At 37.1% G+C, this 17,267-nt stretch overlaps 1 protein-coding gene across 1 annotated transcript in view; it reads left to right on the top strand.

The window, feature by feature from the left end:
• trabd2a (TraB domain containing 2A) overlaps positions 1-16,833 on the top strand; it is a 73,945-nt gene extending 57,112 nt beyond the window's left edge. The window contains exons 5-7 of the mRNA XM_055153776.1: positions 3,214-3,304; positions 10,818-11,081; positions 15,897-16,833. Of these exons, the coding sequence (XP_055009751.1) occupies positions 3,214-3,304; positions 10,818-11,081; positions 15,897-16,101 (560 nt within the window). The 3' untranslated portion in view covers positions 16,102-16,833. The remainder of the gene's footprint in view (positions 1-3,213; positions 3,305-10,817; positions 11,082-15,896) is intronic.
• The last annotated feature ends 434 nt before the right edge of the window (positions 16,834-17,267 follow it).

The following is a 17,267-nucleotide window of genomic DNA, read 5'->3' on the forward strand; positions in this document are numbered from 1 at the left end:
GTATAAAGAGCCATGAAGATTCCATGCACGGAGAAGTGAGGGGAGGGGGGTGCACGGTGCACGGAGAAAAAGTGAGGAGCGCTGGGGTGCTAAGCCAGGACTAAATCAGAACTAAACCAGGACTGTTTGTTGGGACAGGCCGAAGGTGCACCTGCGTAGACTGTTGGGTGACTGCAGACGAAAGGACCGCGCATCTGTGATCCGATCGCGCTTCACGGACACCCTGCTCTGTTGTTTCGGGGATTCTCTCTCTTGCTCTCTCGCGCTCTCTCAAGTCCAAGATTAGTCCTGGTTTAGACCTGGTGTAGTCCTGGTTCCTCTACATAATATGTAGTATTATTATTATGCAGTTTGCTGCTTTGGCTGGTTTGCTCTCTAACGGTCCAATCACCGGGTCTGAATCTGGTGACATTGTACGCCTCCTAGAAGGCCCTGGCGACATCAACTCTGATCTGATTGGTTGAAGCAACAGTTTCATACACATTTCTTTTATGTTCGAGGGAACTGATTGTGAAGGCCTCAGACTTCTTGACTTTGCCTCTACCTAGCAACAAGTGATGGCTGAAATGTGATTGATCAAATGCTTTAATATGAAAATCCATGTGTAGAAGCAGCACAACCCTCGGAAAAGCTCTGAAAGGAAGCAGACAGACCGTTTGGAATTATTTAATAATAATATAATTAACATCAGTCTGTGATTCAGATATTTTTAGGCCGTCAGAGACGCCCCACCACTGGCTTTTGATGATGTAAAAACATTATGACTAATGACTAAAAGCTTATAGGAGTCAGTTTTGCACAATTGAGGACCTTTAAGGTAAATGCTATGCTGTATATTAAAATATTTTGGGCAAAGCAAAAATATATCCATGGCACAGGTAGCGGACCTGCCACCAGAAAAGTTCCACAATGCACCTTTAAACCTTTTTAGCGATCACTTAGCAATGTACTATTCTTTCTTCTTCAGACATCCTTAAATACACATTGTATCATTTTTCACAACTGATGGAACCCATACCTTTATATTTCTATTGCCTAACTTTATTGCTCCAACCAGTCTCACAAAAAAGTCAGTTGTCATAAACCACCATAGTTAAGCCTCTACACACAGTACAAAGCCAACGTCAAAGCAAAACTTCATTCTTCTGGCGTGTCTGAAATATCAGATTTCTGTTCCTACTCTCTCCCTCTCTATTCTTGGACAATTCAGCATTACCAAATCAAAGACAATTGTGTTTTAATTCTAAGACGGGGCATGGAGCTCACTTTATTTCTGATGTTTACATTCAATTTTCCTTAAAAAACAGAATTGGTTGAAATCTGTCCCACTTGTGGTATTTATTTCATTTAAAACCTTTTTTCTCTTATATGGCAAAGAACGTTAAAGAAATTACATACTGAGTTTAAAGTCTTGTCAAACGTCAGTGCTTAAACCTATCTCTCAACTTTATTTTTTCTTCTACCACCACGACCTCTTTCCTTTTTGGCAAGAAGATTTGATGCATAATTTGTAAACATAACTTAAAAAGTCATTTGCCTGACATTTTGACTTATGGTATTACAAAGCTCAGTTAGGTTGCCATGTTCAAGGTTCATAAAAGGACTTTCTCAAACATATTGGGATCAAATGACAAAAAGATGAGTTCATGCATTTCATTTAGAGCCGGACAGTTAATCAAATTTTCATCAAAATTCAGTCATGTCTTATTCTCAATGATAAGGGTAAGGTTTTTTAATCTAGAATTCTGTAGCCAAGCCTGTGGTTTGGACCAGTGTTTAGATTTTGGTGGAATAAATTGGGCTATTTGTCTTAAATGGCAAGGATTAAAAGTCTGTGTATGTTTGTTTGTGGAATCAGTACTGATATTGTGTATTTCGTTTTTGAAAATGAAAAGGTAAAATCGAAAATTAGGGCTGCAAGTATTAATCAGCAAATCGTGACTAGTAAAATAATTATATTTTGATCATCATAATCTTTATCTGGACTAAATAGACTCTTCTAGATAATAATAGTCTACACTGTATTGATAAATATTCCCTATCTAGAAGCCTATATTTTATTTTATTTATATATATATATATATATATATATATATATATATATATATATATATATATATATATATATATATATATATATATAATTATAAATTTTAACCCCACACTATCTGGCCAGCCCTTTTGTGTCTCTGGCTCTCCTTGGCCTTAATGCCAGTGGCGACAGAGGCGGTGTGGAGACATCGCAGTGCACCAGCCTGAATCTCCATCAATGCTTGTGAGCCAGATTAAAGTGGTGGGCCCTTTGTTTACCGCGCTCTGTGATGGCACGGCTGAGCTGCCCCAAACAAAGGGACCCTGCTCGTCTTTGTCGAAGCAAGAGGAAAGAATGGAGACCTCTTGACATGGCAACCTGAAGCCTGAATGCCCCCACTTCACCTAGCCGAGAGGGTCAGAGGGAAGAGGAGAGAGGGAGGGGAGAGCAGAGGAGAAGAGAGAGAGGGGAGGAGATAAGGAACCATGGGGGAGAAGGAGGAAGTAGATATCAACAGTAAGGAGTCATATAGAGTGTGGTCTGGGTTTTGTATCGCTTAGTGGTGGGAAATGTTTAAAAGTTATGGAGAAGATAGTAAATGTTTTGGAGATATATTGGAGATATGAATAAAAAAAAAAGAAAATGACAAATGACTGCAAAAGTGAATAAAATAGTAGAAACTTGGAGAGAAATTTTCCACTAAAAAGGTGATATTTTATCTTCTTTACAAGGTCATCGTTGTGAATGACAGTTGATTCTCAATCGACCTATCTGGGTAACAACATTTTTAAAAATGAAATACACATTTTTGTAATCTTGTGTCTGATTTTGCACCCACACTACATTTTACGGGTTTTTTTAGCATATTTCTGATGGATTGCTTTGTTGAATATTGCCTTTGGGATAATAAGTCACTATAATCATTATATCACCCGGCTTTAGTACCACTAGTACTTTTTTCCATAGTTTTTTTGTTTGTTTGTTTGTTTTGTTTTGTTTTTTGTCAACATACCCACTATTTTCTAAATTAAAGGATTTTACACATGCTACAGTGCCTCTATTCATCTCATTATTTTGAAGTTGTTGGGTAAACAGAAACCATCAGGCCACAGTTGATCATAGAGATCCCTGTATATAGTCTCTTTTATATCGTCTAACGTTGTTTCTTATTTGTGTTGCAGGTCACTTTCTTGGCAACAACACGGTCATCGATGTGCTTCGTCGCCAGGGATATGAGGTGGAGCACACTCCTGCAGGCCAGCCGATAAGCAGGTAATTCTACAGCTCTGAGAGTCCATACATCACGCACTGACACTACCAATCGACTTAGAATTAGCCCCTGGGTAGATTTTTAATGCGTATTATTGCTACACCTTCAATTTCACTCAGGTACTTTGAACAGAACATTGCAGAGAACCTTTTCCAAAAATGTTTTTATATGAAATTGGATACCATTTTAATAGTTAGCAAAAGCAATATGATAGCCTTGGTTTATTTAAGCCAGAATGAAACCGCAAATGAAGCCCCTCAATACTCGTATCATATTGCAGGGGTTGAAAGTAATTACAAATACTTATGATTCTTTTGAGTAATTGTACTTTTCAGAGTACATTTTAAAACTTGAACTTGTAATTAAGCGTAAGTCTAACCATGTAATTGTAATTGGTTACATTTCAAATAATAATTGCTTGCTCTGATTGGCTGAGAATATTCAGGTTGCTGTTTAAAACCACTCAACTTAGAACTGGTTAATAAGTCAAATATTATATAAAATATACTAAAACAATATCATAAAACTTAACTAACGCTTTGAGTAGTTTTTTGTGCATATTTTTTACTTTTATTTAAAAGTGCATTGTGTAACTTTTTTATGGAGGTGTTATTGCTTTGTCTGGAATGTTCCACAGTATGGTATTAAATCTTTCTGTCTTCATGAAGTCCAAAGCAGACCAAATTACAGGTCAGATCTGTGGAGAAACAACCCTGCTCACAGTCAGAATGCCTGTTTTTCTAAATATTGAGCTATGAAACTGCCTGTAATAAATATAACGTAAAGCTGTTGAATGTCATACTGTGGAACATTCCAGGCAGAGCAATGACAGATCCATAACAGCAAAAGCAGATACAGACCCCCAACAAAATCAAAAAACAACCAACCAAAAAGTTACATAGTGCACCAAAATGAGACCCTAAATATTCTATACCTAAATATTTATGAGAGAATACTCTTGTGTATACTCACAATTCTTTTGGATAATTTTACTTTTTTAAGTATGTTTTTTTTTTTTTTTTTTACATTATTCTAACCATGTAATTGTGATTAGTTACATTTAAAATCACTTGTGCCGATCGGCTCAGAAAATATTCACCTAGCAACTTAATTCAAATTCTAGTTTAATTGATTGAGTATCGTACAAAAGATAAAAAAAATAAAATAAAAATTAGAACAAGTAACTAGCGAGTATTTTTTTCATGTTTAACTTTTACTTAAGTACAATTTTAGCAGCCACTACTACAAAATTTTATACTTAAAAAAAAAAGATACATTTCAAGAAGTCCAAGGTAGAATTTTTATTACAAATGTTCTGATACTAATTGAACGCACATGCCCCTCTAGCCCTCGCCGCTTTATACACTACCAGTTGGTCTCAAAAACAACAATTACAGATATGTGAGCTTAGGTAAAGAAATGTGGCCAGTAACAGAACAGCTCGCTCAGTGTGTCTCCTGTAAGCTTATGTTTTCCTTTGGCTCTAACCAAGCATCAGGAATATACCAGGGATGAGAAACGAAAGCCGGAAACGCTGAGATGACAGATGGAGCAGGAGGTAGAAAATATTAGGTTTCACCCATAGTTGTCGTACATTACCATTCCTTCCCCAAACTCATATTTTATCACCAAAATTTGGATAGAGTTTCACGTCTTGGCCACTTTTTTTGTTGTCTCGCGTCGCTGACAGGAATACATAGGTTTCTCTAAGTTTTTCAACTTTCGACTAAGTTTAAAATCAAGTCTGCAGACCCGAACCAGATGTGGGGGTTCCGCTTGAGCCCTTGTGAGAAATATGTTGTCTGCAGATAATCAAAAACTGAAAGAGGTAATTATGCTTTGAGTGATTTTCCTTATTGGAGTGCCTGCCCTCTCCATATGTTTCTACACACGCGGCTGGAAGGCTTTATTAATCTACTTAACTCAGTCGACACCAGAGAGGGAGGAGGCCCCAGCCAGCCGCACTGAGGGCTAATGTGGCTATCGCTCACAACAGATTTGATGGGTAAATATACGAATGGTCAAACGAGGAAGGAAAAATGAATTGACATAAGGGTAATATAAGTTTGGGCGTATTAATGCGCTTGCGTATGGTTATAATGACCAATCAGCAAGAAATTTGAACAGGAATATATGGAATACATTAGAGATAGGCATTTCAAAAAGGGGACAAAAACAAGTTGCAACTCACAGGTAAAATCCTTCAGCTATATGGTAAACATGACCAATCCTAGATTACCTTAATGTGAACCTTAATTTTGGCCCTGCAGATTATTTTATTCATTATTTAAAATTTTAAACTGTCTTTAAACTGGTGCAAATTTTACAAAAAATCAATCTGCAATCAGTTAAGTACAGTAACAAAGAAATCTATAATAATGCAAAATATTTATGTGCATAAAGGTGCATACATAACAGTATGACATTAACTGATCCATCTCCATTTTGACAAGTACTAATTCTGCTGGGCCAAGTTTCAGGTTAAAGCTGTGGAAAGTGTTGACCGTGCTTCCAGAGTACATGTTTCTGGACTTGAATAAATGCAAGATAGACAAAATAAATCTTTCTTTATTTATAAAAACAACATTTACAAAGTGTTGTACAAGCACCAAAGAACAATACAAAAAGAATAAAAATAGCATGCAGAAGGCATACAAAAACATACAATGATGCAAACAATCCAATAAATTATAAAAAATAAACAGAAAGAAATAGAATAAATATAAATAAGGAATAAAATCAAGCTAAAATCAGTTAAAAGAAGGCCAGCCGATAAAAATTAGTTTTAAGAAGTGATTTTTAAAGATGATACTTATCTCCTCAGGCAGGTCATTCCAAACCGAGGCATCCAGACTGAAAAGGCTCGATCACCCTTTGTCCGGAGCCTGGACTTTGGAACAGCCACAGGGACCTGCCTGAGGATCTGCGGCTGTGGGAGGGCTCGTACGGGGTTAAAAGTTCTGAAATGTAACTTGGTGCAAAACCTAAACGAGCTTTAAAAGTGATCAGTAAAATCCTAAAATCAATTCTAAAAAAACGCAGTGAAGAGAAGCTCAAACAGGGGTAATGTGTTGATGTTTGTTAAACCCAGTGAGGAGCCAAGCAGCTGTGCTCTGCACCAGTTGGAGGCGGGAGATGGATTTGGAGTCAAGGCCGGAGAGGAGGGAGTTGCAATAGTCTAGACGGGAGAAAATGAGTGGATGACTTTTTCAAGAGCAGGGCAGGAAAGGATAGTTTTGATTTTACTAATTGTGCTGAGGTGAAGAAAACAGGATTGAGTGACTATTTGATGTGAAGGTGGAAGTATAATGTCATTTTAATTCCAAGCAAAACAATAACATTATGGCGACAAGCAGATAACAGTTCATCCACCAGAAAAGTTATACAATGTACCTTTAATAATGTCAAATATGAAAATTATCTAAAAGTTTTCTTTAAGTCAGAGTAAATGAGCAGTAGAGCAAATACAACTTTTTGTAGATGCGTTCATTTAATTTAAACTGTAATTTTTCCAGATATTTCTTGGATTGTGTCTTGTGAGTGAGTGAGTGTCAGCTGTTGAAAGTGCTCACTGATGCTCTCTCTTCAGTGGTTTCACATGTTTTTTCCTGCTGTTTTTCAAAATGTCGATGTTAGTGGAGATAAACCTGGCACAATCCCCAGTGGCCACCAGTGAAGTGAGCTTGAAAGGCCAACCCAAGCATTGCCCATGCCTCCTGCTGCGGAGCGTGTAGTGCAGCCTAGCATAGTGCAGCACAGCGCAGTGTGGGTGGCTATCTGCCCTCTCAGATCTACTGTGTGTGAGATCTGGGGCTAAGGGAGTCTACTTTCACAACACATGCTAAGAGGGTGGGTTTGGTACAGGGGCAGTACCGGGGGGGGGACTTGGAGGAGCACCAGCAACCCCTAAGATGGCCAATGCATCCCCATCCTATTTATCTGGGACAGTCCAAGTTTTGAGCCCTGTGTCCCCTGTCCCAGCAGATTTATCCAAAACCAGTGATTTGTCCCAGTTTTATACAAGAAATGTCCCTGATGTCTCTACTTTTGACCAATTTGATACCTGCCAACAGTAAAGAGAGGCATAAATAGTCTAGTTTTTTTTATTATTATTATTTTAGGTTTTTGTTTAGGTAAAATTATGGAAAAAAACAGAAAATATGACTATTCTGACTCACATTTTATTGTGAGTAAGTCATGAATGGGCCAAGTGCATAACGATTTTATTTAATTACACAATCATTTCACAATTTCATTATTACCAACCATGACAAAACCAGGGATGTCCCACTTTCTGATTTTGAAAATCTGGTCACCCTACCATAGCCCCCCAAACATTTTGCCCCTTTCCCTGAGGACATCCAATCTCATCTAAAACTCTTCAAAATGAGACTACAATTCATAAATCACTATAGGGGACTAACTATATTTAACTACTAATTAACTACATTTAAACTTAATTAAAACAGTGAAAGAATGATTTGTTAAAAGTTAAATTGCTGAAGGTGCTGTACCCGATTTCTGATTTAGTTTTCAGAATGTGTATAATAGAATAGTTTGCAATAGGGATGTAACAATAACTGAAATATCGTGATATCATATTGTCAAAGTTCTCACAATAATATTGTGGACCATCACAATATATCGAATTACAAGTCTCTTTACTTAAATTAAGATTTATGGTGCAGCAATAGAATAAAATAAAAAAGACAGAGGGAACTACATAGACCATGATCCTTTGCTCCATTTCAGTGTAGATTACATGAAGAAATAATACTTCTAAGCACTTTTAAGTCTTAGTTCTTTGGATTAAGTCTTGTCAAGGCATTTTAAAAGGAAAAAGTATCATATAACAGTTTTGTTAGCCTCCACAAAATATTGCAATAAATATAGTACCATGAGATGTATATTGTGAAAATATTGTAACGAGAGATTTGGATATTGTTACATGCCTAATTGTGAGCCTCTCCACCATATCACGAGCTTTCCTGTGATATCACAATAAATATCGTACTGTGAGGTTCATACCTTGACGATATCATATCGTGAGACTTAGATATCGTTACACCCCTAGTTTGCAATAGTCCAAAGTTGTTCCTCACTTTTATATTCTCAGCATATGAATTATGCACTTTAATAAATGTATATCTGCTTTTGTGCAAACTTTCACAACATCACTGTAATACTTACATCAATTAGCATGCTAACAACATATTTCCTGACTCAGAAGATATAACACTTTATAATCAGTTGCAACACAGCACACAGCACTGTCTTTTCTAATTATACAGTATATTTGTACTGAGACAAGGCAAATTTTGCTGACACTAGATCCCCACTGAAGATCTTAACACCCCCTTAGCCTATCCTACCAAAACATGTCCTCCGCCACCCCTGCTTGGGTAAACCCCTGCGTGTCACCCCTCACGCGACACTCTGGAACTTTAAGGACTACTAACAAACCAAAACCACAACTTAACATGTGCACCCCCACCCACGTTAGCTGATGATAATACAGATCCTGAAAATACCACCACGCCACAGTGTTAATCCCCAGTTTGAAATGTGGTTGCAAATAGTTTATAAGCCTTCGTCTCTCTCTTTCTTCTTTTTTACTTATCAGCATTTTGTTAATTGAACCCATTACTAACTGGCAAATGTTCCATATGACTTTAATTTTCATTTTTGAGGTCTGAATCGAAATCAGAGCAACCCGTGAGATGCTGATATAGATGCATTTGTTTGCGAAGTTGAAAAGAGGTTCCCTGCAGTAGGCTTATGAAAGTCATTAGGATCTGACTTTACAAGCTGACCAGATGGTTTGACAAAGAATTATTAGTTTGAGACAGGTAATAGAATCCAGTAGAATATTATCAAAAAGTATAATTGTCAAGTTACTCTTCAATGTACTAAAACACTCTGTTCCACCTTGTGATATCATGTGGTAATATAGGAAGTGCTCCACTGGGTTTTTAAACTCCATACATCTTCACTAGAGTCATTTGGTCCTCGAATTGCTCATCTCTACTGAACTAAAGATAAAAGGTAGCTGTTAACTGGAAAACTACCACTACATGTCATCACAAGATGGAACAGAGCATTTTGAGCTTTGAAGATGTAGACAGACTAATAATAAAGGATTACTCAAACATGTGTGAATGAAACAAAACAACTACAGGTCTGTTTTTGAGGATGTAACAACATTCTAAAGTGGCTTAAAGCTCACAAGAATCAATTTTGCACAATCTATGACTCTTAAAAACTTAATTTCTAAACATAACACATGCTTACAATGTACTACAATGTGTATATATAGTATTACAAGGTTTATAAGTTTTAATGTACTACAGATGTAATACACTCAACATTTGGTTTTTTTGGCACTGAAAATTGTACTGTGTGTAATTATGCTTGGTTTATATAAAATTGTGTATTTTTAGAATAAAGTGTCAGCGTGGGCCTACTCTTAATCAAACAAGTGTTTCCCATCACAAGAAAGACTTTTGGCTTTCCTGTCATGCCTCCCATTCCGTACTTTTAATTTGTTTTCTATAAAATCCAGTTTATGTTTCCTATTAGTGTTGTAATTGGCACATCTGCTACATCCTGTCCAAACATAACAAGATCTTTCTTCTTTCTTCCATCAATGTGCATTGTCAGAGGTGGATAGAGTAGCCAAAATTGTACTCAAGTAAGAGTAACGTTACTTCAAAAAATATTACTCAAGTACAAAGGAGTGGTAATGCTCAAGTAAAAGTAAAAAAAAAAGTATATGGGAAAAGTACTATTAGAGTAAGTAAAAAGTAACTCTCAGGACATAATATCACATCTGATTTTATGATTTACATATAGATAATGCAGTTGCAAGGACGAAACATTAAATAATGGGCAGACCACAAAAATGAGAAAAACTAAATCATATGTGAAGGAGCGGTGCAAGAAACACATGTTCAAATCATTATTTTGTCGACATAAAGCTTTTATCACTTGTAGACTTGCTCACATTGGAAGAGTAACCAAAACTTTTACTCAAGTAAGAGTACTGTTAATTCATTCAAAATATTAAACAAAAGTAGAAAAACAAAACAGAAGAAGATACTCAAGTAAATATAAATATAACTATAAATGTAACTGACTACTAGCCAGGTTGGCACGACCTAGTGCCTCCGCTCACTTTCATTTCTCTCCAATGACAAGGTCAGGAATTGGACTACACTAGATGGTTTGCAAAAACCCTGGAAGTGCGAGTTCGGGCACCATCAGCGAAGAGCCATACATATATTCTGTGTTGGCAACAATTCCCAAGATCAAGGATTTAAAACCGAAACAAAGAGAATGTTTTATTGTACAACAAGATTGGATTTTTCTAATCACAAACTTACAACATCTCCTGAAAATGTGTCATTTAAAACCATTTTGTATACCGTAGTTTACAGACTTTGAAAGAAATATTTAACTAAACTACAACTTTTTGGCTCTGTTTGCTACCATTAAACCTGAACATCTCTTTTCCAGACGCTCTTCTTCTCGACCCATCTCCCCCGAATCCGAAGACCACCACGAGGAACACCCAGCCCTGGAACCGTTCCTCCACGAGCTCCCCCACGGTGGACACGACCAGCTGGATGAAGAGCAGCTGCCTCACCTCCTCTTCCCGCCCGATAGCCTGGAGCTGCTGGAGAAAGCAGAGAGAAAGATGCTGAAAAAGAAACGGAGGAACAAACAGAAGAAGCAGAGGCACAGGCATTTCAACGACCTGTGGGTGCGCATTGACGACAGGTGAGAGGAAACCTGAGAACGCGAGCGGTTACAGCGAAATTTAGAATCGCAAAAGGTCATAGGTGAGGACAATGAGAAAGCAGAGACGGAGAGGATGTGAGAGAAAGGGAAATCCTCAAGTGTGTAATAGATTCTATACAAGAGAAGTGACTGTTCCGGATGTGGTGCTTCAGGCTCGGTATCATGTCTCCGTACTGACATACCCTGCAGTGGAGAATGAGTCCAGACTGGTTTTGAGCTTCTGTGGATATCTTCTCCATATGAAAAGTGCAGCCCGGGAATTCCTCTTGAGTATCCTGTTTGGAGTGCGTACACTAGCCCAAGGCAGGGACTAACCGGACAGCAAAACAAGCTCACTTTCACAAGTACGAAAAACAAAAGGGTTTAGAGGGGGTTTGTTGTGGGCTGGTGTCTTAGCTTGTGGACAGAAGTGAATACTTAACACTATATTTCCTTAGCCCCTCTAACCCTTAAATATAACATTTTATATTCACTAAGTAAGGAAGGTAAGTATGAAATGTGGTGGATGTCAGTACAGATGATTTAGATAAAAAGACTTTTGCATTGAATTTGTCTAACACTTTTAAATCAGGTGGATGTAATGACTATTCTGAAGGTGTCCCAGGCCAAGTTACAAGTCAGATCTGTTGATAGGTGAGCCTACTCACAGTAAGAGTGCAGGTTTTAAAAGGCCATTTTAAGCAATAAAATCATCTTTAGTTAAAAAAATAAAGTTTGATTGATAAATTGAAAAAAAAAAAAAAGTGCACCTTTAGTTCTTAAAAAAAAAAAAGCATTATGTAACTGCATCAAACAGGCAGGTCATTTAACAGATCTGTGAAGAGATGAGCCGGCTACAGAAAGAATGTTTGCACTATTTAAGTAGATAGTTTGAAATTTCCTATATTACACAAAACTGACTCTTGAGAACTTTTAATCATGTTATAATGTTGTTGCTTTTTCAAAAACATCACTGGAGTTGTGCTTTGTTTCATTCACACATGTTTGAGTAATCCTGCATTATTAGTCTGTCTACATCTCCAAAACTCAAAATGCTCTGTTCCACTTTGTAATATCATGAAGCGGTAGTTTTCAATTTCACAACTACCTTTATATTTTTTTTAGTAGAGATTGGCAATTCCAGGGCTGAAATGATCCAAATAATGGAGTCTAAAAACACAGTGGAGCACTTCCTGTATTACCACATGACATCACAAGGTGGAACAGAGTGTTTTCTGTTTGAAATAACTCCTAAGCCTTAATATGCAGTGTTTGTGTGTTAAAAGTATGAATGAAACAAAACACAACTTCAGGTATGTTTGTGATGAGGAAACAAGATTATAATATAGGCCCTTTAATACTGTGGAACATTCCTGACATAGCATTAACATCTCCATGGGGATAAGCAGGTGTCGGACTCTGCACGAGAAAAACTACACGCTACTCTTGTCCACCCAGTAGTCTGTTGCTTTTCCATTTTCCATTCTAAATTATACTTACATTACCCTGCTATTTAGTGCAATGAGTCCTGCTCCTTAACCAGCACTTACATGTAAAATGATGCATGAAATTCATTAATTGACCCGTGAACATTTTTTCCTGTTGACAAATGTTCCTGCTTGCTGCTTGCTTTGGTGTGACCAACGGTGGCTCTAGTTGTGGAAAGTGAAGCCCTATGTTTCACAGTGAACAGAGGCGGTTTGTGCTCATTTGTGTACATTCTGTCTGAGGGCGCCTGTGTACAAAGAGCTCATGTGCATGTCTCTGTATATTTGAATGTCTGAGAAGGTGACTGAAATGACACGCCATGACCCTCCATGATACAGCCCCGCCTGGTTTTCCTCAGATTTTTCATTTTTTGGACACTTTTAGTCACAAAGTGTAAATAAACCCCACTGTTGAGCTCAGTTTATGTGAAAAATCTTGCCTTTATTCATGGAAATTCTTATTAAGCATCGCAAGTCAAAGGTAGCGCTGCGTTTTTATTGGAAATTTGGGTTTGGAAAAATAAAAGCACGCCAAATGTTACATCAAATTCATTAGCGACAGAGCCAAATTTCTATTATCGAGGCCAATCCAAAATCACAATGATAATTTATGACGGTCTAAAGCCTTATTCCAGTCAACTGCATACACTGGATTTAAGATTACTCAAAACAGCATATTCAGTAATATCTCAATAATGAATTCACCAAAACGAAGAATTCCAAAGTAGTGTAAGGCACAGTACTAAAAACTTTAACTCGATTTTGATACTTAAAAGGAATAGACTCGATACCGATTCCGGTACCAGAATGATAATTAAAAACACCTTCCACAGTTGTCCAGGTATGTTCTGTAGTGGTTCATGTGTGTATACTAGTCTACGTGCTCTTATACATGTTCTGATACAACTCAAGATCATTCTAAAGCTATTCAGAAAAGGTTTATTTCTGTCCTATTGATGTGACTGTTTTAGTATTGATACTTCCTCAAATGAAAATGTAATTTCAAAACCAGTTTTAGTATCAATTAGTATTTGATTTTGAATCATTTTATCAACCCTATTTCTATGTACATTCGGTGCAATGTTATTCCTATACTTGAAGAGCTTGTGAGTTTATTTAGCTTGGCCACCTCCCAATCCAAACCACATATAATAATACCGCCCGTCCATATCAAACAGAGCAGTCGAAATGAGTTAATTGCTACATGTGTTTACACAAAAACAGCACAGGGAATGGGAGGCTTATAAAGATTGGCGGGAACAATATTTACTGTGAGCGGAGTAAGAAAACAGTGACTGCTGCTAGTTGATTTGTATAAGATCTCATTTGCTTTTCCATTTGCTATTGTTAGTAAATGTGTGTATTTTCATACTTTTACACTTCATATTTGATTGTCTTATTTGACCTTAAATACAAGAGCATCCAACCTTAATCATTAAATTAAAAATAACCTAGTAACCACTGCTTAAAGATCCTATATTTTGCTAAATTGACTCTTGGGAGCTTTAAGCCATGTTAGAATTGTGTTACCTCCTCAAAAACAAAGTTGTGTTTAGTTTCTTTCACACGTTTCAGCAATTCTTTTCATCTACATCTCTAAAGCTCAAAATGCTCTGTTTCACCTTGTGAGGTCATGCAGCGTGAAACTGGGGAATTCCAGGGAGGAAATTTTCCAAATGATTCTAGTGAAGGTGTATGGAGTTTAAAAACACAGTGGAGCACTCCCTTTATGACCACATGACATCATAAGGTGGAGTGTTTTCAGGTTGAGAAAAGAGCCCATCATAAATGTGTGTGTTAAACATGTGTGAATGAAACAAAACACAACTCCAGGTATGTTTTTGACAGAAAACAACATTATAACGTAGATCAGAAAATAGCATAACATTGGCCCTTTAAAACTAATGTTACAACTATACTGCAAGGACGTATATATAAGGTATAATTGGCTCTAACAATAAGTGACAAAAATAGAACAAAAACTTATGTAATCCAAGGCTAAACTAGTATTACATTTCTGCAGTGGTGGACCATGCATTTCACACCTAGGCCTTCAGTAGTAGTACGGAGAAGAAGTGAGAAGTGGAGTGTATGCAGAGATTTCATGCAAAGACCATACTTTTCCGAGGATGTACGTGGTTCGGACTGACGTAGTCAAGGCGGCCACTTTAGCTACAAAGTGCTGCAGGAAACACTGATATCTCTAGTACTGTCCTACAGTGACCTGCAACATGAGGGATGAGGACTAAACCAGGACTGAACCAGGACTAAAACAGGTTTAAACCAGGTCTAAACCAGGACTAAACCAGAACTAAACCAGGACATCGGGACAGACCTGGAGACCACTTAGACTTAGAGTGACCACAGGTGAAAAGGACCGGCGCAGAGCTCCACATCCCTCACAGCAGCTGTCGCCCGATCGCACTTTGCGGACACCCTGCTCCGCGGACTTGGGGTTCTCTCTCTCTCATGTCTAAGATTAGTCCTGATTTAGACCTGGTTTAGACCTGCTTTAATCCTTGTTCAGGCCTGGTTCAGTCCCCCTGGTTCAGTCAGAAATCGCGTACCCCCACTTAAAAAATTCCCGCTACACCACTGGTAAATAATATTAGTAATACATAGTAATAGTAATTTCGATTTGTGTAGCCTGCTACTTACAGATGCAGTTTGCTGCTTTGGCTGGTGCGCTGTCTGACTATCAAATCTGAATATAGTCTCGTTGCCATATGCCTGCTAGAAGGCCCTGCAGACATTAACTCAAAATCTTTTCATAGACATTTATTTTCCTGGGCCTGCAGAACAGATTGTGAAGGCCTCAGGCAGACTTCTTTGACTTTGAAGCAGCCTGGCAACTGAAATGTGATTGGTTAAATGCTTTAATATGAAAATACATGTCTGGAAGAAGCACAACCATTGGAAAAGCTCTGAAAGGAAGCAAACAGACCATTTGGAACTATTTAATAATAATATAATTAACATTAGTCTGTGATTCAGATTTTTTTAGGCCAGCAGAGAAGGCCTTGCAGGCCCTGACAGCCCGCCACTGCATTTCTGGATATCCAAGCTACAACTTGCAATTGGACTAAATCATAACTCGCCTCAAACTGGGTTTCAGATGTGTGATAACTAGTCATATAATGAACACTGTCACAAAATAATTCAGTTAAAATAGAAAATTATGGATGATAACTGAAACTTGTATACACCTAAAGATCACATTCATAATCTGTTTTCTTGAACTTTTTGAAGAAACAAGCTCAGCTCAATCAACTCAAAACAAATATATTACATTTCAAAATTAAACATTTGTATTTTCTTGTCTTTGCAGCAACATCGTCCAGTCCCCTCCTCCGCCGATGGTCAGAATCATCAACGGCTACATCACGGTACAGCCCCCGGAGCGACCACCACACTTGAACTACGACTACCACCAAGTGTACTCAGCATCGCCCTCTTGCTGCCCGCTCTCCTCGCTACTCGCCATGGTCATCTGCCTAACAACCTTTCAAAATCTACGGACTCTTGTATTATAGAGCACTCAAATGTGAATGATTGTATGAACTTTGTAATGAAAGACTTACAACTACAAGAAGAATTATGAAAGTCTATGGAATAGGTTATCTGCAATTTTCGGTGTGCATCCCTGTTTGGTATTGCATAAGAAAGCAGAAAATGGACACTCTTGACTTGAAACTTAAAACATGGCTAAAGAACCACCATGAGTTAGCTATACGATTTTTTGTAAATGCTTGTATGTATGTGAACCGTTCATGTGAGCTCTTAACCCACAAAATGTTGATGGTTTTTCCTACCTTAATTTATTCTTCCATTTTAGAAGAATGTATTTGATGTCACGATGGGGGGATTGTACATATTGTTTAAAAGTCATAGATGTATTTTAGATATATAAAATTATAAGAAGCTGGTGTTGTTTATAAATGTATACATATATAAATAGATATGCAGTATATTTTTGAAAAGAGAATCAGGAACTAACCAGCTTGGCCTGCAAAGGACAGGTATCAGTGTTATTGTCTACACACAGGGTTCATGTTAATAGATACATGTTTAATTTATTTAACGTCTATAGTTTTGCTGTAGATTTGATGAAACATTCCCATCGTTTTTTGTGTATTACAACAGACGTGAGCCAAGTTTGCTGTCCGTAAGTTGTATTCATGTTCATACAAATGCATCTGACACTGTTTACTGTTTATCCAGAATATTTTCGCTTTACAATTTACTCATGCATCATATAATTCTTATAGTATTACCATGACAAAATAAAATATTTATCTAGATTTAACCTCATTTATGTTTAGTATTTTGTTTTTTTATTCAATGTTCTGATTTGACTGTGTGACAGATTTCATTATGGGACTAATAAGGGTTGTTGATTCTGAGGGAGATTAAATTATTGGTGAAAATTGACATATATGGCAGGTCATCAGTACATTTTTTTAATTTTCATGAATTTCAAAGTTATTGTACAAACTTATATTTCTGAACATACATACAAAACATTAAATTATTGCTTAAAAGTATTATATTTGCAAATACTGTTATGTATTGCATTTCAGTATGAATTATAGTGTAATAGTCGTCATATAAAAATATGTTTTGATATAAAACTCCAGGAATAATAGCATGAAATATGTCAAAACATTTAACAAATAAGAACAGAAGGTATCACTTTAGT

Source organism: Boleophthalmus pectinirostris, unplaced genomic scaffold (assembly GCF_026225935.1).
Source record: "Boleophthalmus pectinirostris isolate CB_2022bp ecotype Guang Dong unplaced genomic scaffold, ASM2622593v1 HiC_scaffold_18, whole genome shotgun sequence".
Classification (NCBI taxonomy): domain Eukaryota; kingdom Metazoa; phylum Chordata; class Actinopteri; order Gobiiformes; family Gobiidae; genus Boleophthalmus; species Boleophthalmus pectinirostris.